This window comes from Salvia splendens, chromosome 4 (assembly GCF_004379255.2).
Source record: "Salvia splendens isolate huo1 chromosome 4, SspV2, whole genome shotgun sequence".
Taxonomy (NCBI): Eukaryota; Viridiplantae; Streptophyta; class Magnoliopsida; order Lamiales; family Lamiaceae; genus Salvia; species Salvia splendens.
This window is the reverse complement of record NC_056035.1, coordinates 6,869,962-6,892,652: the sequence shown is the minus strand read 5'-3', so window position 1 is coordinate 6,892,652 and position 22,691 is coordinate 6,869,962. Positions and strand designations below refer to the sequence as shown.

The following is a 22,691-nucleotide window of genomic DNA, read 5'->3' as shown; positions in this document are numbered from 1 at the left end:
GGTCTGAACTTCTCGAAGGCATAGACTACTGATAGCATCTCTTTCTCGGTCGTATCGTAATTCTTCTACGCTTGATTTAGAGTCTTTGAAGCGTAGAAGATAACATAACTTTTCCCATCGATCTTTTGACCCAAGACCGTCCCTACTGCATAATCACTTGCATCACACATCACCTCGAAGGGGTGACTCCAGTCGGGGGCGCGGATAATCGGAGAGCTGATCAGTCTGTCTTTCAATAGCTGGAAGGCGGCTTTGCAATCATCAGAAAACTCGAACTCCACATCATTTGGGAGCATCCTTGTCAAGGGCTATCTTCGCAAAATCCTTGATAAATCGCTTGTAAAAACCCGCGTGACCCAGGAAGGCTCGGATCTCCTTTTGATTCGTCGGGTGTGGGAGCTTCGCTATAATCGCCACTTTGGCTTGATCCACTTCTATCCCTCTGCTTGACACCACGTGGCCCAGAACTATTCCTTTAGTGACCATGAAATGACATTTTTCAAAATTTAAAACCAAGTCCTTCTGTCGGCACCTTTCCAGCACTCTGTTTAGGCTATGTAGCCCTTGATCAAATGTGTCCCCATAGACGGTAAAGTCGTCCATGAAGATCTCTATACAGTCCTCCAATAGATCAGAGAAGATGCTCATCATGCATCTTTGGAAAGTGCCTGGGGCGTTGTAGAGGCCAAACGACATCCTTCTATAGGCGTAGGTGCCGAAAGGGCAGGTGAAAGTGGTCTTCTCTTGATCCTCTGGATTCACCGCGATCTGGAAGTAGCCACTGTACCCATCAAGGAAACTGAATATTGCTTCCCCGCCAATTTCTCAAGCATCTGGTCAATGAATGACAGAGGGAAGTGATCCTTCTTTGTGGCCGCGTTCAGCTTCCTGTAATCAATACACATCCTCCACCCAGTGACAGGTCGTGTCGGAATCAATTCATTCTTCTCGTTCTTTACAACTTGGATCCCGCCCTTCTTTGGCACCATATGTACTGGACTGACCCAGTTGCTATCAGGGATGGAGTAGATGATTCCTATAGAAACCAGCTTGACTATCTCTTTGAGTACCTCTTCCCACATGTTGGGGTTGAGTTTGCGCTGCTGGTCACGATGGGGCTTAGCTCCTTCTTCCAATCTGATATGGTGCATGCATAAATCTGGGCTGATGCCCACCAGATCTGTCAACTTCCACCCGATGGCCTTTTGATTTTGCCTCAGCACTTCCAGCAATTTATCTTCATGTCCCTGGTTCAACTGACTGTTGATGATAACGGGCTTTGTTTCGTCCTCCCCCAGATAGGTGTACTTCAAATGTGCCGGAAGTGGCTTTAACTCCTTCGCGGGTTTCGGCACTTCAGAAGGCAGATGATTCTCTTCCGTTTCTCTTCTCAGTGACATGCCTTGATCAGGCAGCTTCTCGAGGCTAAACACTTGAGCGATTCCGCTTGACCCAGCTGGTCGCGGCCGCTCGCAAAAATCCATCACCGCCTTCACGATGGCTTGATCATCCATTTCACCGACGTTCATGGCTTCATACCATTCGACGACTTCTCTCTCAACTTTCTCGTCCGCGGCGGAGTCTGTGAACTGCCTTTGTAAGAACTCCTCTTCCAGATACTCATGCACCAGCGGCTCGGTCACATCCACTGAATACACATTTTTGCTGTCTGCCGGCCTCTTCATTGCTTCGTCGATGTTGAACATAAGATGATCTCCGTTGAAATCCAAACTGATCGTCCCATTACGGACGTCGATTATAGTGCTGGCCGTCGACAGGAATGGTTTTCCCAACAGAACTCCGCTGAACTCCTTCGCTACTGGCTCTGTCATCTTGATGACGAAGAAGTCGGCTGGGTACAAAAAATTGTTCACCTTCACGATTACATCTTCCAGAATTCCATCCGGGTGAATGCAAGATCTGTCGGCTAGCTGTATCATGATGTCGGTGTCGACCAACTTAGCCTCTCCCAGCTTCTTATAAATAGGATACGGAAGAACGTTGATAGATGTCCCAAGATCGCACATGGCGTGCTCCACTTGAATATCCCCAGTTGAAATCGGGAGTGTGAACATCCCTGAGTCGGTCTTCTTTGAGGGGAGGTCGCTCCGCTGGATTACTGCAGAGACATTCTCTTCTATGATCATTCTCCCGTCTTCATTGACATTCCCCGCCAGGTAGTTCTTGATAAACTTGCTGATCGGGGGCTTCTTCAACTCCGTCAGGAGTGGCACCTTGACTTCCACGTCTTTGAACATACTGGCCACATCGATTGTGGCGTCTTTCTTCTTGGTCACCATTCAGCGGTATGGGTACAGCTTGACCTTCTCGGCTTCTTCTCCTTGACTCTCTCTTGAGGTCTCGCCGCCCACTTTCGCTTTCCCTTTATATCTTCCTTTGGCCTGATCAGCTCCACTGAACTCTCCTTGTTCTTAGTGGCTCTGTCCAGGCATAGACACTGGGGACACCGCAGGTGGGCTGGGGCTCTGGTATACCTTCCCTGACCTCAGGGAGACTTCACTTATGTTCTCACGCCCAGGCTGCTGCACAGTAGCAGGGATTATCCCTTCGTTGCCTCTCAGCTCTCCTAGCGACATGGCAACTTGAGATAGTTGTTTCGTAAGCATGTCCAGCGCTGCCCTCTGCTCCTTCTGAGCCTCCTGAATTTCTCGCATCGCATCATTAGGTTGGTGCGGAACTATCATTTCTCCTGGACCTTCATTGGGGTGTCGGTTATACCTCTGATTTGACGGCCCCCCACCATGGTTTGGCTGAGCGTAGTCAGATGGCCCATAGTGCTCCGGCTGACACTATGGCTGGTTGTGCTGTTGGTTACCTCTTTGATGCGGTGGAACATAGCTAACCACCTAGTTGTTCGGTTGTCTCTCCTGGTTGCTTGACTGGGGGCCTTGATGTCTGTAGCCCCAGTTTCCCTCCTGCTGTCTGCTTGACCAGTTAGGCTGTCCTCCACTGGACCAATTCCCTTGATGACCGCTTGACCAATTGCCTTGTGGTCTACCTGACATCCTGTTCCCTCCGTTGTTTGGTCTCTCTTGATTTCGAGCGGGCTAATTGGGCTGCCTCTCTGAGGTTTGTATTTGTTGTGTGGACGGTTAAGGCGGTTGGCTTTGGTTCTGATCACTCCACAGAGCATCCCTCTGCTTTCCCTGGATCCAGTTGTCGTTTGCGTTCCAATGGCCGACGACATTCACTTGAGTTTGCGGCTCCACTTTAGGTGGGAACTCGCAGTAATAGTAATGGTGCTCCTCCGGCGGTGGTGGCACATAAGGCTTCTCCTTGGGTGCAGGCGGTGGAGGCGCTCTGGACTTTTCTACTGCCTCTAGCAGCTTCTTCTCCATCTGCTCAAATCGAGCCTCTAGCTTCTCATCACTTCTTGTCTCTGCTGTGTGTACCGCTCCTCGTCTGTATTGGCCACGGGAGGTTTCATATGATCTCTTCGCTCGATTAGCCTCTCTAGAATACTCTTCGCTTGACTGAATGGGGTTTTTGAGAAATCCTCTTGGGCTGCTAGGTTGAGGTCGTTCTTGATGTCCACTGTGAGTCCGCCATGGAAGGTTGAATAGACCTCACGATCTCCCATCTTGTGGTTGGGGCACGCTTGAAGTAGTCCCTGGAATCTGTCCCAGTATTGGCCCAGAGGTTCATCATACTCCTGTCTCGCCTCTGTGATCTCTCTCTTCAGGGCGCTCGTCTTCGACGCTGGGAAGAAGCGGTCTAAGAATATCATGTGAAATTCGGCCCATGTTCTGATTGATCCCTCTGGCAACCTCGACAGCCAGACTCCTGCATCGCCCTTCAAGACGAAGGGTATGGCCTTGAGCCTATAATCCTCTGATGTGGATCCAGCATGCACGGGCTGAATATCACAGTATCCACAAAATTCTTCCAGAAAGGCGTAAGGACATTCCTTCGAGAGGCCATATAAATTTGACAATACGGCTAACACCCTGATTTGATCGCGATAGTCCGCATTCCTGGAGTAATAGCGATGGCATGGGTGGGCTCCTTCTCGTCGTGGGCATGTAGGGAGCCAATTCCTGAATCATTGTCAACGGGGGCCATCTCTGCTTCTGCTTGCTCAAGTGGTGGTGGCTTAGGTGGTGTGTTCTGTTCTCCTTCTTCCTCACTGGTCAATTGCTCAACGGTTGCTGCTGCTGCTAACGCGGCTCTGTATCGAGTGGTAACAACACCGGCTTCCTGGACTCGCCAATGAGCATTTGTATCTCTGTATATGAGAGGATGATTCCAGTGTCCTCCGCGGTGGTACCTTTTCATAAAAGGAAAGAAAAATAAATTAGAAAAGAAGGAAATAAAACTATTTACACCTATGAACTAAACACATCCATGTAATAACACCATGTTTCCCCGGCAACGGCGCCATTTTGGTGGCTCGATAGGTGGTACGCGCAGATGGATCAAGCTATATATAAGATAACCGAACCGAGTGGATCAATTAGCAAATGTCGTTGCCACTTGATCAAGGCGTTCTCTCTCGTTCACCCAAATATATTTATAACTCCCAGGCGTGCACTACTTTAACAATAAAGCGGAAAGTACAAGGTCGATCCCACAGAGAAACCGGTGTGTTGAGTGTGTGAATAGTGAACAGGGGTCGGCTGCTGCCACACTTTAAATTGGGAGTTTTAACTATTGGATTAAGGGACTCATCATGTTGGAAAATAACTGACGGATCAAGTAAGCGATAATCTCAAATAAAGACCTAACTCACTAAAGATGCTTCGGCACTACAAATCACTTTGTCATTCAACATAGTTAAACACAAGATCGAGAATTTTAAAGTTGAAGCTAAACTGGAATAGTAAACAAGATCCGGAAACAAAATAACTTCGATTTTTATAAAAGATTTCAAACTTGGAACTGGAGAGTGCGGAATACAAGCAAGAGTCTACGAAACAAAATGAAATTTAACTAAGCTAACAAGTTCAGAAAGCAAGAAAGTAGGAAAGCGAATAAAGCCGAGAAGCTCTCGGTCGGAACTTGAGACAACGCCGAACAGATATTGATTTCTCTGTCGCGCTCCCTTCGGTCGCTCTCTTCTAACTAACCATTACGATTATCTAACTAAGCTATCTTTGGAACTGGCGAAAAATTGGAACTGGAAACTAGACTAAAAAGAAAAGCTAAACTAGAAGCGGAAGGGATATTATTTTAATGGCGCTGCATCCTCTATTTATAGCTCCTCGCAGCAATCTCCAGCTAGGATAACAATTTTGGCAGCGAATATTCGTCCTTGCTGGGATTGAGCGCCTCATCGATTGATACGTGCCATTCTTCTAGAATGCAGCGGTTCTTCAATAACGGAATGGGGATTTGGCTTCGTCTTTGCGTTTTACGCATCAACACGTGCCCCCTTCTAGAATGCAGTACTTGATGATCGCCATCCAGCGCATCAGCCCCACGTGTCTTTCTTCTGGAATGCAGTGGTCCCCCGTCTAACGGCTTGATTACCCCCTTGATCAACTCTCCTGATTTTTGGTCTTTTTCGCCTTCTGCGCCAACTTGATCAGCTTGGCCTTATTGCCTTTGGTCAAGCGGCATTCCTGCACAATTAACACTTGCTTTGCGCGATAAACTGATCAAGTAGCATACATTTTACCCTTAAACCGATGTATGAAATAGGCCTTATCATCCACTAATTCTACTTTAACTACCATTCTCCTCATCTCTTGTACTTTATCGTACCATTTTCCTCATCTCTCTTACTTTACTAATTTTCTTTTAATTCACATGTCATTCTCATCCGCTCATATTCAGATTTTTATAGGATGGAGGGAGTATAAGAAAAAGTTGAACTACTTATTTTTATACAAAACTGAAAAGATCACATACCATTTTTTAAGTTCACTATTCTTAATTTCTTGATCTATAAAAAATTTCAGCGAGCGTATTAGTTGTCTCAATAATTGGGAGTTCGCATTAACGTCCCTCTCCCGCACACATAAATTGCTAGTAAAATTTAATGCGTTAAACTCCGAAATCAAATTTGGTCACTCTAAGCACACAAATATTAATGATTTGAAAAAAAATTGCTTACAAATTTTTAATGTGTTAATTTCTTGTAATTATTTTCCAAAGGATGATCAATTAATGATTTATTTGGATTGTATATCATCGAAAAACACATTGATAGGTTTTGAAAGAGGTTACCGGAGAGTGTAAATAATTAAATATTAAGACGGGATATTTAAGCTTTACAATGTCAACTTTGCATTTTACCGAATTTGATTATAAATAATGGATAGTGGGCAATATAATTTTGTTAAAATGACATATTTATAAAATAAAATTTCAAAATGATGAGAAAAATGTCATGATTATATTCCTATTTTTAAAATGTAACACTTATTAGGAAAAAAGGGACAAATTTTCAAATGAAGGCGAATCACAACGAAATTAATAAAACTAATGACACACTTTGTAATCAAGTAATTAAATCAATTCATGTGTATGACTCGTAATCTTTAACTGTGTGTGCTGTGTAAAACTCTAAATTGTACTGTACGTCCTAGTAGTAACTCAAAAAGTAGCATATCATTTTAAATAGCACTAGATGAAATTTGTTAAACATAACGCTTCATTTTAGTAGTACTAATAAATTTTTTTTAGGGATGTCAATGTAACCCGAACCCGCAGGTCGGCCCGAATAAACCGATAAAAATACAGGGTTAGGGTTGTAATTTCGCAGCCCGAATTTAAAATCGGGCCATTCGGGCTGACCCGTTCGGGTTAGGCGGGCTGACCCGTTCGGGTTACGGGTCGGCCCGTCGGGTTGAATGCTTCTGCACAGCGAGCAGTTTTTGTAACGGTCATAACTTTCTCTACAAAGCTCCGATTGAGGCGTGCAATATATCCACGCGAAGCTCTTTCGAAGACGAAGAGAATGATATGTATTAGAGGTTTATCAGACTTCAAAATCGCGAGAAACATTGACTCAAACAAGGCTGTTGTACATCCACATATTTTGTGTACATTTTCTAATCCATTTTCTATCATTTTTCAACAAACATGTAAACATACCAAAATATAGAAATATAATCAAAATCGTCCAAGACAACCCTGTAAAACCATGCAAAATCCAAATACGTCAACCGACTATATAAGATCACGAAAAAAATCACTATGTGGTTCATGGATTCATAAATACTCGTATATAAAAGCTTTCTTTTAGTATATTTCCAATATAATAGTGCAAAGTGTTTTGACGCCGCTTCGTCATTGAATTATGAGTACTTTGATGATTATTAAAACAAAGCTACATTATTATTCGACTTATTTACAGCTAGAATAAATTAAATTTGACCAATCATAATTCAAGAAAACTTAGAGTTACTCCAATTAGCTAGCATCTCGATAATTCACTCTTTAACAATTCAAAATATTTTTGTTACATCTACGATGCACCTCTCACGTTATGAAAATTTTATTTAATTTTCTACAAATTGATTTATGTTTGAATTTTGAAACAAAGTGTTGATTTATGTTTTAAATACAAAAACATAAACATACTATTGATAGATATTTTGTAAATAATTATGTAATGAATAAGTTATTTAAATTTAAATAACTTAATCTTTTTTAAAAATATTAAAGAAAATTAAAAATATGTATTTCATTGTTGAATGATTAATTAAAAATATGTATATAATTAAAGAAAATTTAAAATACTTATTATTTTTTTGAAAATATTAAAATAATTAAAAATACTCATTGGCCCGAATAACCCGGTGGGTTAGCCCGAAACCCGAAGGGTTAGGATTAGGGTCAAACTTTTATAACCCGAAAAAATCATAACCCGAATAGCCCATACCCGAATGGCCCGACAACCCGAAAGGGTTGGCCCGAACCCGAACGGGTTGGCCCGATTGACATCCCTAATTTTTTGTATTTGAGAGAGTGACCTGTCAAAATAAATTGAAGCAGTAGAGAATAAATAGAAATTAAAGGCAGGTAGTTGTATAAAGTAAGAGGAAAAGATATATATTCGAGTATTACTATAGAAAGTATAAAAACTGGAAATTTTTGATAAATTAATAATGGAAAGAATGGGCCTCCCCCATCACTCCTCCACCTCACCTTCACCATCTCCACTTCTTCTCCAATCACCTCCCCCACTCTCCACCACCCCTTCCGCCGCCGCCGCTGCTGCCCTACCGAACTTCACAATCCACAGTATACATTAAATTTTCTTCATAATAACAATATACTTATATCCAGGCTGAGATAAATATATGGACGAAATGTATGGGTTTGATTCGGCGGGAGATTACTATCCGGAGAATATGATGATGCCGGAGGACTACAATCACAACCACTACCATTCTCCGATGTTGTTTAATTCGGATGAATTGGGGTTCCAGTGCTCTGTGGTATCTCAGGATTCAGCTTCTGTGAATGTCCAGAATCAAATAGTAGATGAGGATGATTCGAGTTTGATCAAGGCCAAAATCGCTTCACATCCTTCCTATCCAAAATTGCTCCAAGCCTATATCGATTGCCACAAGGTTCCATCATCAAAACACACTTGTTCTTTTTCTTCTTCTTCTTCTTTGTTATTTTGTACTACAAGTACTTACTAGTTATTTTGTGTGTGGTCACTGGTCAGGTTGGAGCTCCCCCAGAAATAGTGTCTGTGTTGGATGAGATCATGGGAGAAAACGACTTGTGCAAACAAGACGCTGTTTCCCTTCGCACACAGACTGATCCTCACCTCGACGACTTCATGGTCTCTCTCTCTCTCTTCACTGCACACGCACGCCTCACACTTGTTTCCCTTTCAACTACACGCACGCACACACATATAGTACTCCTACTAGTCTTCTTCTGCAACTTTTCAATTAATTGATTTTCTTCTTCTTCTTCTTCTCTATAAATGAAGCAATCCTACCGCGACATACTGGTCAAGTACAAGTCGGATCTGTCGCGGCCTTTCCACGAAGCAACCTCTTTCCTCACCCAGATTCAAACGCAGCTCCTCAATCTTTGCAATGGTACTCGTCTCATAATCTCTCTCTCACACACCACACGCACAATCACAAACACAAATACGCGTTATGATATGCAACCATGTGTTGATTTAACCATTTATGAGCTAAGGACAACTGCGCTGCTGATTACGAAATATTCCCTGCGAAAACCCTAGAATTGAAAGAAAGGGCCTCTCCCAATCTAAATCTGAATCCAAAATTATGTGTTTCCAATGTCCGTAACTATTCTAGGAAAGTGCAAACCTTAAACCGTTAAGTCTTTGCTTCTGCTACCACTGTTACGCCCCTTTCCCCTTTTCTTCATCAGTTTTTTTCTGGGTTTCCCACTTCTCCATCCCTGCCCATTTATTTTTTGTCGTTTAATTATACCTTTTTCCCTTTTCTACCTTCGTCTTTGTTTCATGTCAGGGGAAATTAAAGCTTCAAAATATGCACGTTCATTTGCTAGAGATTCTGATTTGACCTATCATTCACCACAGTACGACTCACTTCCCTTTTTTTCATTTTCTTGCCACAGTAACATTTTTCTTTTAATTACTCACATACAATGCTACTAAATGAGCAACTCATTTAGGTTAATATGGACTAATTTCACTTGTGTGCATAATATGTAGCCATAACTTATTATCCAATCAATTATTTCCTTATTTTGTGTATAATGTCCGGCTCATAGCGTATTAGATGCACTATGGGGGAGGCGAGCACAATGAAAAATTGCAATTGGAGTTAAACTTATCCGGGAATTGATTCCGTATAATAAATAAAAGTGTTAAATGAACATAAATTTAAAGATTGAGCCACGATGGACTCTTCTCGATGACCCTCTTGTGTGGTGTAGTGTTACATTGCAAAAGATAAATAAGAGCAAGTTGAAATAGAAGACTCCGAATTGAACTAGCGTATATTTATTGTGTACATTAATTTACCTGCCTATGTAACAAATCTCAGGTGTTGCACTTGTATATTGTATACTATTCAACTCTCTCTCTCTCACACACACATACACTAGGTAGCTTGTTGGATATTTGATTTCATAGATAAAATCATAGTAAGTGTATCTTGTTGGATATTTGATTTCATAGATAAAATCATAGTAAAAGTGAAAGAAGGCTAGATAAGAATGCATGAATGACTGTCTCATGATAAAGATCTTACAAATTTTATTTCACATGTTACAGGAAATTGACAAGTAGTTGTTGCCATAATAATGATAAGGTGAAATTGAATTTATAAATTTTCATATATAGGAGATAGAGGCTCCAAGTTCCAACAAATCATGTGTTGAACGAGCGTGCATGAAATAAGACAAGATATATAAATAACATGTGAAAAGCGTCAAGTGGTTTATTAGTTGGCAGTTGAAGACATTGCCTTCTATGTTAGTGGTAGTTGCTCCCTCCATTAAATGATTTTAAAAAGAAAAAGATGATGTACATGCACAGAATATAACAATTCATCACTTAACTTATGAAAAATCTATCCTTATCATAAGACTCCAATTACTATGAGAATCTCATCACATTGTTTAATAGCCATATTTAAATATTATATACTCCTATATTGGATATGATTTTCTTGTTCCTTCCTTCTTTTCACTTGTACATAGATTACCGAGCTTGAGCTATAGTTAATTGTAGTTAAGTACACTTGGGATCTGTTGCATGCACAAAGAATCTGGGATTGTTGCAGCCTGCAGGGCGTGGAGGTTATTTATATATGTTGTGCAGCTTTAGATGTTGTGCTAATCTAAGAATATTAGTTAATTAGTGATAACACGTAGATAAAGAGATTGAGCTCGTTTTCGTTTGGTTGACAAGGAATCATCCTTTTAAGTTGGAAGTACAAGTTTATTTTCCAGATGTGTTAATTTTGGAGCACATTTTCACGTGCTTACGACACCAGTAACCTCATGGTGCTGTCTGCATTTGGAATTAATTTGATTCGCTTTTCTTGCTTTATTACTTTCTTGATCATCATCATCATTATAAACTGTTTTTCATGTGCCTGACTTGGATTCTGTCAAAAAACTCGAGGCTGTGCATTATTTGTGTTGTTTCTACATGCGTGTGTTGTGATTTGTGTGGTATGGTTTCTTTGTGCATTTTGGCCTTGCAGAACTGTGGCGCTCATTTGTTTCCAAATTTTGCTCTTTCATCATCCCTAGTTTCTATTGACCCAAATCAATAAATTGGTGTGAATAACACTTCCCTTATACAGCTTTTCAAACCCATTTCTAACATGCTATCGAGTGTGGGGAAGTCATCTAATCATTCCGGCCCACACATTGCGCATATAGACCAAATTAAGTGGACTTAGTGCCTAAATCAGAGATGATCAAATTAAATAGTAGTGTAGTTGAATTGAGAGTGTTGTAAAAACGTAGTATGGAATGGGTGGGATGTGGATGAATTGGAAGGAAGTAGAACAACCTAGTGGAGAGTATGGTGGCCAAATAATTGAGAGAGAGAGAGAGAGAGAGGACACGCTTTAATAGGTAAAAACCCGGATAGCGCGGGTGGTCGTATATTCACATGGACGCCCGGGGTTTACGCTGACGCAGGGGCCCTTCCACTCTTTCATTCATACTTGGAATTAAATTAAAAATATACTCCTACTACACTAATACTAATAATTTCATACACAAGGTTTGATAATTTATATAAATTCATGGTGCACCGTGGCCCATCACTAGTGATGTCAGAATTTAGTCGACGAAAATTGGTCGCCCCGGTTTGGGGCCCAATAGAATTAGTGGAGTATGAAATTAATTGGTGTTGTAATTTGGGTTTAGATGAAGGAGAAGGAGAAGAGACGGAGTTGATAGAAATGCAAGATGCAGAGACGAAGAGGGAAGATCGGCAGTTGAAGGAGAAGCTGGTGCGGATGTATGGGAGCCATATCAGAAGCCTGAAGCTTGAATTTTCAAAGAAGAAGAAGAAAGGGAAGCTGCCAAAGGAGGGCAGGCAGACTCTGCTCGCTTGGTGGAATTTGCACTCCAAATGGCCCTACCCTACGGTTTGCTCTCTCTCTCTCTCTCTCTCCTTCAACGCGTCGCTACTAATTTTTTTTATTTGCAGGAATCGGATAAGATTGCGCTTGCTGAGACAACGGGTCTGGATCACAAGCAGATTAACAATTGGTTCATAAATCAGAGGAAGCGCCACTGGAAATCGCCCGACAATATGCTTGCGGTTGCGGATAGGAGGATCACTACCCCACATTAACATTTCTCTCTTCTTCTATATTGTTCCAATTTCCCATACCATACTCTCTAAATTTTAAATAAACTACACTTTTATCATTTTTTTTCTTTTCTTCTTCGCCATTTTTATGAGTATAATAAGATCTACTCCATACTACATATTTCTCTCTCTAATAAGTTTACTTTGCACTAATTTTGTTAACTTTGATCCCGCTGGGCCTGCCATTCTACAACTCAAATAATCTCTACATGCATATCACTAATTTTATTTTTCTATATTTGATCAGTCTTTTTTCTTATAGCATAGTCAATTTTTATTTTTCTTTTTCTTTTCATAATTAATTATGGTATCATATTCTCTTGCCTTATCTATAACACAAAAGGAGAACTGAATCTTTTTATTCGGTCCATAAACATGCTAATTCATTTTATTTATATTGAACATGTAAATTTAAAAATATAAAGACAATTTTTTTGGTTATTATTATTAGTATGCAGTTGTGTACATGAACAAAAAAAATAATAAAAAAATCTCAGACCAACATTACTCATCTCATGGTGTTTGCTACCAACATATATATAGACCGTTATGAGAACATGATGCAAATCCACAATCCATGTCACCTCGGATATAATATGCTGTGGGAAATGGTTGCAACTGAAGCTGCACCATTCCCATAATGGCTGGGAACCTCACTAAGTTCCATTGTGGTGTCATCCAAGAATGGGGGGCTGGTTGGTGCAGCCCAGTTCTGCTTCATTCACCAGCATTTGCATCACTCTCGACATCATCGGCCGCAGCAAAGATATTTCTTGAGTACACAATAGACCTATGTGAACCACTCTCACTGCCTCATCTTTTCTGCTGCTACTCACTCAACATTAGGTTAGTGTCAAAGAGCTCTTCAACTCTCTTTTCTTGGAAATGCTTCCATGCCTGTTTTGTTCAAAAGTCAAAACACTTCATTATCTTATACTACTAATACCCTTACTACAATATCCATGTTTGTCATGAAGATTAAAACATTAACTCACAATATAGATCAAGCTATCAGAGTAGTCTGTGTGTTTGCTTCTGTTGTTCTGCCTGCCCGTTACTATTTCCAGCAGCAGCACCCCGAAGCTATACACATCTGCCTTCTCAGTCAGCTGCCCATGTGCCAAATACTCTGGTGCCATATATCCCCTGCTCATAAAAATACATATATAACATAACACAGCTAAATGTAATATAGAAAACACTTACAGAGTCCCTGCTATGGTAGTGCTGATATGAGTCTTATCCTCCTGAAACGACCTAGCCAATCCGAAATCTGCAATTTTTGCACCAAGTCTGGAGTCGAGGAGGATGTTACTAGCCTTGATGTCTCTATGAATGATCCGCGTGTTGCTGTTCTCATGAAGGTACGCTAACCCCTCCGCTGTTCCTAGAATGATCTCCAGCCTCGTCTCCCACCTCAACGCATTGCCTCTGCTCGAATCTGCCCACATTCCACATCCATTAATCACCACCATGACTTTAAACATTCTAGTCTACCTACAACTTACCAAAGATGAAGCGGTCGAGGCTCTTGTTTGGCAAGTACTCGTAGACAAGTAGGCTCTCGGGTCCTGAGCAGCTGCACCCCACCAACCTCACTAGATTCTTGTGCTCTACTGTGCTGATGATCTTCACTTCGTTGTAGAAATCTGCTGCTCTGTGTTTGTTATTGAAGTAGAGCCTCTTCACTGCAATCTCCCTCCCATCTGCCATTACTCCTTTATATACAGAGCCAAAACCGCCTTCGCCAAGCTTGTTAGCCTCGTCGAAACAGCCAGTGGCTTTCTCCAGAGTCGAATATTTGAAGTTCAAGCTGCTGTCGTTGAGGCTCTTCACATATCTCTCTGCTTCACCACAACCTTTTCTCTTCCTTTGGATCTTTATCTGATTGCAAAAATAGACCCCAAACATTTCTCCAATGGCAACAACAGCACCGACACTAACCGTTGCTATTACAATAACTATCACCACCCCTGTATTATAAAGTGTGTTTGTTAGGGAAGATAATTAAACAAAACATGATAGAACACACATTTTCAAGTCATATAACTGCATAGATAGATTAATGCGTAGCTTAGTTGGTAAGACGTTTAGAGGTTTGAATTCAATTTAGTAGATGTGAAACCATTATTAATATTTAAAAAAAAAACAATAAGAATGCACATTTTAGGTCCAAAAAGAAAAATGGAAGTAAGAAACTAATGTTTGTTATCACACTACCTCTTTGACTCCGATTCCGAGGAACAGGATTCATGAAATCACCATCGGAATACCTCAGGAAGCAGCCGGTGTTCAACGCCCTGCCATCGGAGGAAGGCAAGCACCGCAACACAGAATCAGAGGCGTTCTCAAGACAAGCTCTGCAAGCTCCGGCGTCGATAGTCCTCCAGCATTCTGCCGAAACATACGCCGACTGATTGGCCTCAGCCACACGCGCCGCCCGCCCCCACCATTGACAGCGTCGGAAACCGCCTCGGACACAGCCTGCCTCGCGGCGGCCTTGAACGCAGAGGGATCACGATCCCTCCGCGTGGTGTTGCCGCAGAGTGCGCGGTCTCCTGGGCCGGCGTGCTCGCGGAAGAAGGGGTAGTTCTCGGCACGCATGAAGCAGCCGTCGAGGAAGATCCTGCCGCCGTTGGAGGGAAAGCACTGCGGCAGGAGGGTGCGGGCCTCGGAGTAGCAGAGGACGCAGTCGAGTAAGGAGAGATCGCCGTAGCATTGGGCGAGGCCGTAGTTGGCGTCGGGTCCGAAGCCGGTGATGGCTTGGCCGAAGCCAGGGGATCGCATCTGCGCGCTCATGGTCTCCATGGTGGCCACGAAGTTGGGCACGTAGAGAGTGGCGTTGTGCTCCGCCTGCTTCCCGCACATCATTTTAACCGTTTCCGATCTCGGCGAAGCCAATGCTGCGTCGGGATATAGCATGGCTGAAACTACTACTATCGCCGTCAAGATTGCTTCCTCAAACATCGTGGCTGAATTATTTCACCAGTAGAGATTGTTTGATACTACTCCATTTGAGAAGAATAAGAAGAGAGATGATTAGGGGACCTAACTGGAAGTATTCACACTGGAATTTCAATCTATAACAATGATTGTAGCGCCGGCCACATTAATTTCAAGAAACCGATATAGGGCCCCACTTTTAACTTCAACTACGGCTACAATTACACACACCACCACCAGCCTTTCACATCGCTCCAACTATAAAATTAATAATATTCATAATTCACGTGAACGATTAGAATTACTTTCTGGTGAGAGTGAGACCATATTCATTATTCAAGATATTAAATCTGCAATTAATGCTCTGGAAGTATATTGAAAAGATTAGATTATGATTATATTTGGTGTATTTCTTTCTTCTTCTTGCATCGTTAGAATATCCATGTTCACATTCTCTGATACTATCATCAAATGCTACTTGCTCAACATTTGTATTAGAGGTGTTACTCTTAGGATCTTAACTTCAAATTTATACGCAGATTCTCTGTTTGGGTGAATTACTTATTAGCTTTGCCCACTGGAGTTGGTTGATGAAATTGATTGTTTTAGTTTTAGGAATTAATACTTCTGTATATTTGTGCATTTTGGGAGAGAACTACTTTGACTCTAGTAGGCCAACAGGGAATTAACTTGTGCTAGTATTTTTGTTGGCAAACACAATTTTAAGTTAGGAATTAACATGTCTTCTCTCAACTATACATATATACACCACTAACTTTGGTTGCTTAATGGTAGACCGTAGACTCAGTGACAATGAGAATAATACAGCAAGTGCAAAAAAAAGATGCTGATTTCATGTACATATGTACTACCTTAACTAACCTAGTCACTGAAATCGACATTAAATTATCTTGGCTCCACAATGCTCTCTGTTATTTCATTGTTACCAGAAGACTGCGTGTAAGAATCTGGCCTCCTAAACCGGCTGATAAATTCCGCAGAGGCGGAGTTGAGAAAGGGCGGCTGAGTTGGCTGATAAATGTCTCGATCACCGTTAAGCATCATCACCACCGTTGACATGGATGGCCGCATCTCTGCATTGGCTTGCACGCAGAGTAGGCCGATTCCAAGTAACCAAGCCGCCCCCTCTTCTGGAAACTTCCCCTTTATCGATGGATCAACTGCTTCTGTCACATTTCCCGACCCATACAGATCCCACACCTAATCAACAATGCCAAAAAATCATCATCAGTTTGGTTTGAGCCATTTACAAACCACTAACCACTGAGCACAGGAAACAAACATACCCTTTGGAGTATTGATTGAGAATTCTGAGAGAAAGCATTGTTCCTTGTCCCGGTCACCACTTCGATTACCACAATTCCAAAGCTAAAGACATCTGCTTTCTCTGTCAGCTTTCCACGAACTATGTATTCCGGTGCCATGTAGCCACTGATCAAATCATAACCAAAAGTATTATATGTGATACTATCATATATAACTTTGGACATAAGCATATATATAGAGAGAGGAGAGCAAGTGGAAATGGATAGACTCACAGTGTACCAGCAAGACCAGTGCTGATGTGAGTCTTGTCTTGTGGAAACATCCTAGCAAGCCCAAAATCAGCAATTTTGGGAGTGAAGTCCTCCTCCAGAAGCACATTGCTCAGTTTTATGTCTCTGTGTATTATCTTCAAGTTTGAGTTATCATGAAGATAAGCCAGACCCTCAGCAGTACCATTTATGATCCTCAGCCGTTGCTCCCACTCGAGAGGGGGAACATCCTTCCTAACTGGAGACAACCAAGTATTAGATCAATAACCTCCAAACTTGGAAAAAAAATGGATTAGCTAGGATTCAACTAGTACCGAATAGATAGTCGTGGAGGCTTTGGTTTGGCACATATTCGTACACAAGGAGGCTCTCGGGGCCAGTAATGCTGCAACCCAAGAGCTTCACCAAGTTTATATGATCCATATCTTTGATCAAATTAACCTCGTTAAAGAAATGATCAGCCCATTGCGTCGTGTTGAAGAATAGCCTCTTCACCGCAACAGTCTGGCCAGTTGGCAATACGCCTTTGTAGACAGAACCAGACCCCCCTTGGCCTAGTTTGTTCGAGCTATGGAAGTAACCCGTGGCCCTCTCTAGAGTTTCGTACGACAAGTTGATCTTCGACTTTGTAACAATGGACAACAGAGCACCTAGCTTCTTCTTCACTGTCACACCAAACACGTTATTTATCTCCCAATCCATTTTTGTATGTACTACTAACAATCATATCAATTGATATACTCACTCACCTCTCCTTCGTTTAAGAATCTTGTTCCTCACAAAAAATGAAACCATAGCTACAAATAGCAGGAAAGAAAATGCAGCACAAGTTGAGGCAATAATAGCAGCACGGCGGCGAGTACCCCCTTACACATGACAAGATTAATTAAGAATCTAAATCTTACTAGTACTACTTAGGAGCAATGGAAAAGTCATAGTCACCTCCGTTTCCAGTGGGTGAATCGATGATGGAATTGTTGTAAAATTTGGTGGTGGAGAATCTCAAATAGCAGCCTGCATTGAGAGCTCTCCCTTCCACCTTAGGAGGGCAGGAATCAACTCTTGTAACAGCATCTTCTAAACAATCCACACAGCCACTCCCTCTCACAGATTCCCAACACTGAGCCAATCCGTAAACACTCAATTGCCATCATTCACAAATCCAGTAAAAAAACCGTTATTCGTGGGGCCACCGCCGTAACGTTCCTCAACAACTTGGAAACGTTATCCTTGAAGAGAGTCCGGTTCCCGGTAAAATCAGCGGCGGCGCACACGGTTCTATCGACGGAGCTCAAGCTCTCGTTGAAGAACAGGTAATCGTCGTACCTGAGGTAGCAGCCGTCGTAGAAGAGCCTGCCCCTCTGGTGAGCCTCTGGAAAGGGAGGCAGCTCAGGATGTCGGTCTTGCCACTGGCGAAGCAGAGGTTACAGTCGTTTTGGGAGAGATCCTTCATGCACTCGCCCATGGTGTAGACGGTGTTGTTTCCCGTCCCGTTTATGACGGTGCCGTGCCCTTGCCTCGAGATCTCCGGCGAGATGGAAGCCATGCTGGCGAGGAAATTAGGGACGAAGAGTTTGCCGGTCGGATTCCGGCGCTGTTTTGTTGCTGCATATTTGAGCCGCCTCTGTGGCTCTTGGCTCGCAGAGTGATTGTTTCGTGTTGGATACGATTAGTACAAGGATCACCAAGAGAGTTGAAGATGCCATTTTTTTTATTACATCGGATTGGGATGTAGCCAAACTATGTATAATTATATCGGATTATAATGATGATGAAATCATGTTGGACAGACATTGACTTGGATTTTTCTAAGTTGAAATCATGTTGGACAAACTGGTGGGGACCACGGTCCACTCACAAAAATTGAAGTCGGTTTTGATAGGAGATGACTCTATTTTGAATACTTGGATGTCAAATGACTAGGGAATGTATTTGTGTTATTCATCTTTGCAGAGTATTACACGCCATTTGTAGGCTTAGGAGTTAGGACTGAGCTGTACATACAAGACTAGAATTAGGGGAAGTATACGGTAAGGAATAAGGATCATTTGACATTTCCTTCTTGATTTACTTTTCAACACGATATATATATGAAAAATCTTCGACAAACTGGTCATGAGATAACGTGCGATTTCTTGACTAAATTAAAGAAGAAGAGAAGTTGAATGCAGGTATTCTTTGGCGTCCATCCCTTGCTATTGCTTAGTTTCAGAGATCCATGGTTAAGCCCTCAAAGGTAAGATTTTCATCATTATTACTGCATTTATTTTTAGTTGATGCATTACGGAATGGGAGCCCTAACTATTGCCCCAAAATGAATTCCTTCATTTTCTCTCCAGTTTATCATATTTTGCTTACTTAAATTCGTGTGTGAGTTTATGCTGATTTGATATATTGATGAAAAAACTGAGAGAAATACAAAAGTGCAACTCCCAACAGCATTGAATTTTGACTGTATGTAATACAAACACAACATATAGTAGAATTTAGAAAGAACAAGTTTTTACAGAATCACACTCAACAAGCCTATAGTACAAAAGCAAACAACATATATTCTTGAGTTGTGTAAAACAAAGCATAAGTAGTTTGTTTTACACATGCATTTGGAGTGGCAAGAGTTGGTGTAGGTGCTGGTTTGCCCCTTTCGTTTCTGCTGTTCTCCGAGAATTTCAAGCTGGCGGTGTGGAAACCCCGGTCCTGCTCAGCTACAGTCCATTCAGACAGGTAGTAATCTTCCTCCGTGGCGCCTTTTGAAGACGGGCCACAGAACATCCCACCCCATTGTGGGAAGTGTATCAACATGATCACTAGGGTGCAGCACACTATCATCACCCCCATCAAGGTTATACCTGTTTCTGTAGTGTAGTGTGATCCTCTAAAAAAGATCACCTGAGTTAGAACCGCCCCCACGTTCCCACCACCACCCGTCATCCCTGATATGAACCCTAGTGACCTGCCACGAAATCATATTCTAGTTTATGAGGTCAGTTGAGATTTGTGAACTTCATACTGTTTTTTTGCAACTCATACCTTCTTCATACAAAAGGTGCAACCCCGAAGGTGAGGCCACACGCTGCTTGAACGAACACGGAGAATATCAGCATCACTGCTACTGATACCCCAAGAGATCCCACTTTCCCCAAAAGGACGCAGAAGACGCCTCCTAGCGTCTGCACGGTCCAAAGAGTCCAGAGCCTGCCCCTCATTCCATACCTCTTTGCCACGATATCTGATAGGATTCCTCCTCCTGGCCTGGAGAAGAGATTTGCTAATCCGAAACTGGCTGCTATGATCCCTGCGGTGTGGAGGCTGACATTGAATCTGTCGTAGAAGTACTGCGCGATTATGTTGTCTATTGTCAACTCAACACCAAAGCAGTAGCCATAGGTCAGTGCCAGGATCCATCCCCTGTAGTTTGTGACCGCGTGATACAAAACCTGCTTGAAACTATCCTTGTGCTTGTCTCCTGATTTGTGGAGCTGAGAGTAGTTCCCATCTGGCAAATCTTGGCCTAGAAAGAAAATTCCATATGCAGAAAGAGTCTGAAACAGACCAGGGACGAAGAAGGCGATCCTCCACGCTGTGAACTGTGGCGCGCCTATACGCTCAATCAAGTTGAACACCAGAGGCATGATCAGCTGAGTTGCTCCACCACCTAGGTTCCCCCACCCTCCGGCCACACCATTGGCTGTCCCAACAACTTTAGACTAGAACAACGAGCTCATCCAGAACTGCGTTGACACGAAGGTGGCTAGGGAGAAGCCAGTGAAGAAGCGGACAAGGAGGAAGGAGGTGGGAGAATTGGCAATGGCAGTGCAGTAAACTGCTGGTGCAGTAAGAAGGGTAAGAGAGGCAGAGGCAAGGCGAGGCCCAACCAGATCACAGGCTGTCCCCATGGCAATCCTGGCAAACACTGCACCGGAAACAGCAGCTATGCCTGCATTCCCAATGTCGGTTGCAGTTAGGCCAAGATTTTCGCGGATGACTGGTAGCAGAGGCGGAGCAGCCAAACTAGAGACGAAACAGGCAAAGAAAGATATCCACGATAGATGAAACGCCCGCATGTGAGGCGCTGCCACTGAGAACAGCCTGAACTCGGTGGATTTGTGCTCAGAGTCCACAGGAAGTGCAAACTTCCTGTGACAAGTCTCTTCTGCTCCATTGGACACCTCCATTTTGGTATGATCAGTTTAGGATAGTGGGATCCTTTGCTATCGAATAGGTGACCAAATACGCTCTAGTTTCTATATTTTGGAGGTTATAGCATCAAAATCTTGGGATTATATAGCATCAAAATCTTGGTAATGGCATGTGAATCTGCATTTAGGTGTGGAGAGATTGGCGCTCAAGCTTGTAGTGGAGTTATTTCTCTTTATTGTAAAAGTAACAAAATTCTTCGTACTTACTTTATTAGTACGTAAAAGAAACTCTGTCACTACCGTGGAACAAGGGTCTCTTTTATGTTAGCAGGGAGTTGTTGGGAAACACAAGTGTCTCAATATTTATATTTTCTTCCACACTTTATTGTTCATTTCCCATACTAATACTAGAAGAACTGAAATTCTAGTTCTTTTCAAATAAATTTGTCAATTTATCTACTGAAACAAAATACAACTAACCAAATCACAAATTAGTTAACAAAAAAATAATTAATCTAACCAAATAATCAAAACATTAGACTCTGATGTTCGAAACTTTGATTAAAGAGACAATTAAAATAATTCAATTGCAATTTGCCAGACAGACAGCTTGACAAAAGTCACACCAACAACATAAGACAATTTCAATTTTCATTCCATGCTTTCAGTTTCCAACAAATTTACCACAACAAAAAAAGCTAATTAGTGACGGTGGTCCATCCCTCAATACACTAATTAGTGATAGATTAGTTTATCACTAATACGAACTTACCGTGGCAAGTCACCCTATGTTTTCCGTCATTGGGTTAGTAACTTTAATGATGGACAACTTCGACAATAAAAAATTTTAGTGACAATCTTTTTAATTATGGTTTTATCCGATACTAATCTGTCTCTAATCCTATTTAGTGACAGATTTTTGTTGATTATTCCGACACTAAATAGCGAGTTTTTTTTTATAGTGCCACAATATAATTATACAAACACATTTTTTTACGTTCACACCCAACTCAACTAAGACGAACTCATCTGCTAAGGAAAAACAGTAGTGCGATTGAATATTTAGGATTGCTTAAAAGTTATTGTCATTTGTTCTTGCTAATGACATCTTGATTCTTGATTCAATTAGGTGTGAAGTGAGATTCGTCGGGAAAAGGATCTCCACAAAGTTGAGCATTTGCCAATCCAACACGTATTGTATATACATGTCACAGCGCCGCTTTCCCGTCACATCAAAACTGGCAACCGTTTTGGCTCCAAGGCGGACCAGGATCCTGCCTGGGGTTCATGAACCACAACGGCTGAGAGAAGACGAAGGCCTCCTATGAGTCCCATGTCCGGCATACTAAGAGCCTCCTTAACCCTGGCCCGGATTCAGGCCCCAAGTCCCCTCAAAGTCATCACTCCCCTAAATTTGAGTCCCAGACCACAACTCCTCTAATCCCGCAGGCCTCATCCCAGGCACAACTATTAAATTGCATTATTCACAACTTCACCTATTTTACTCGTATAAATTAAAAACGTTGAACAATTATAACACGAGAAATTCATTTTTAATTCAAAAATAATAAATTATAAACTAAAATATTAAATTAAAACATTAAAAAATGCAAAAAAAATTACACTTCTTCCTCTTCCTCTCGCCCCTCTTCATCCTTCTTCAAAATGCAAAAAAAAAAGCTCACACTCACCCTCTTCCTCTCGCCCCTCTTCATTCCCTCTTCCTCCCTCTTCTTCCTCTCCCCCTCCCCCCTTCCTCTTCTAAATGCAAAAGAAACCCTAAAA

The 22,691-nt window shown here is 42.0% G+C and overlaps 1 protein-coding gene and 3 pseudogenes across 1 annotated transcript; 1 reads left to right on the top strand and 3 right to left on the bottom strand.

Moving 5' to 3' along the window:
- Positions 1-8,154: 8,154 nt before the first annotated feature.
- On the top strand, positions 8,155-12,387 carry LOC121798237 (homeobox protein knotted-1-like 6). The gene is made up of 5 exons (XM_042197142.1): positions 8,155-8,543; positions 8,645-8,764; positions 8,918-9,029; positions 11,818-12,041; positions 12,104-12,387. The coding sequence occupies exons 1-5, from the start codon at positions 8,271-8,273 to the stop codon at positions 12,248-12,250; spliced, it is 876 nt and encodes a 291-aa protein (XP_042053076.1). The 5' UTR covers positions 8,155-8,270; the 3' UTR covers positions 12,251-12,387.
- A 291-nt stretch (positions 12,388-12,678) lies between these two features.
- LOC121798238 lies at positions 12,679-15,420 on the bottom strand (annotated as a pseudogene).
- A 492-nt stretch (positions 15,421-15,912) lies between these two features.
- Positions 15,913-18,473, bottom strand: LOC121798236 (annotated as a pseudogene).
- An 820-nt stretch (positions 18,474-19,293) lies between these two features.
- On the bottom strand, positions 19,294-21,274 carry LOC121800473 (annotated as a pseudogene).
- Positions 21,275-22,691: the final 1,417 nt, after the last annotated feature.

Coding starts and splice junctions, on each gene's coding strand:
- LOC121798237 (XM_042197142.1), top strand. CDS start 8,271: ATGGACGAAATGTATGGGTTTGATTCGGCGGGAGATTACTATCCGGAG. Junction 8,544..8,644: donor CCTATATCGATTGCCACAAG/GTTCCATCATCA, acceptor GTCACTGGTCAG/GTTGGAGCTCCCCCAGAAAT. Junction 8,765..8,917: donor CTCACCTCGACGACTTCATG/GTCTCTCTCTCT, acceptor CTATAAATGAAG/CAATCCTACCGCGACATACT.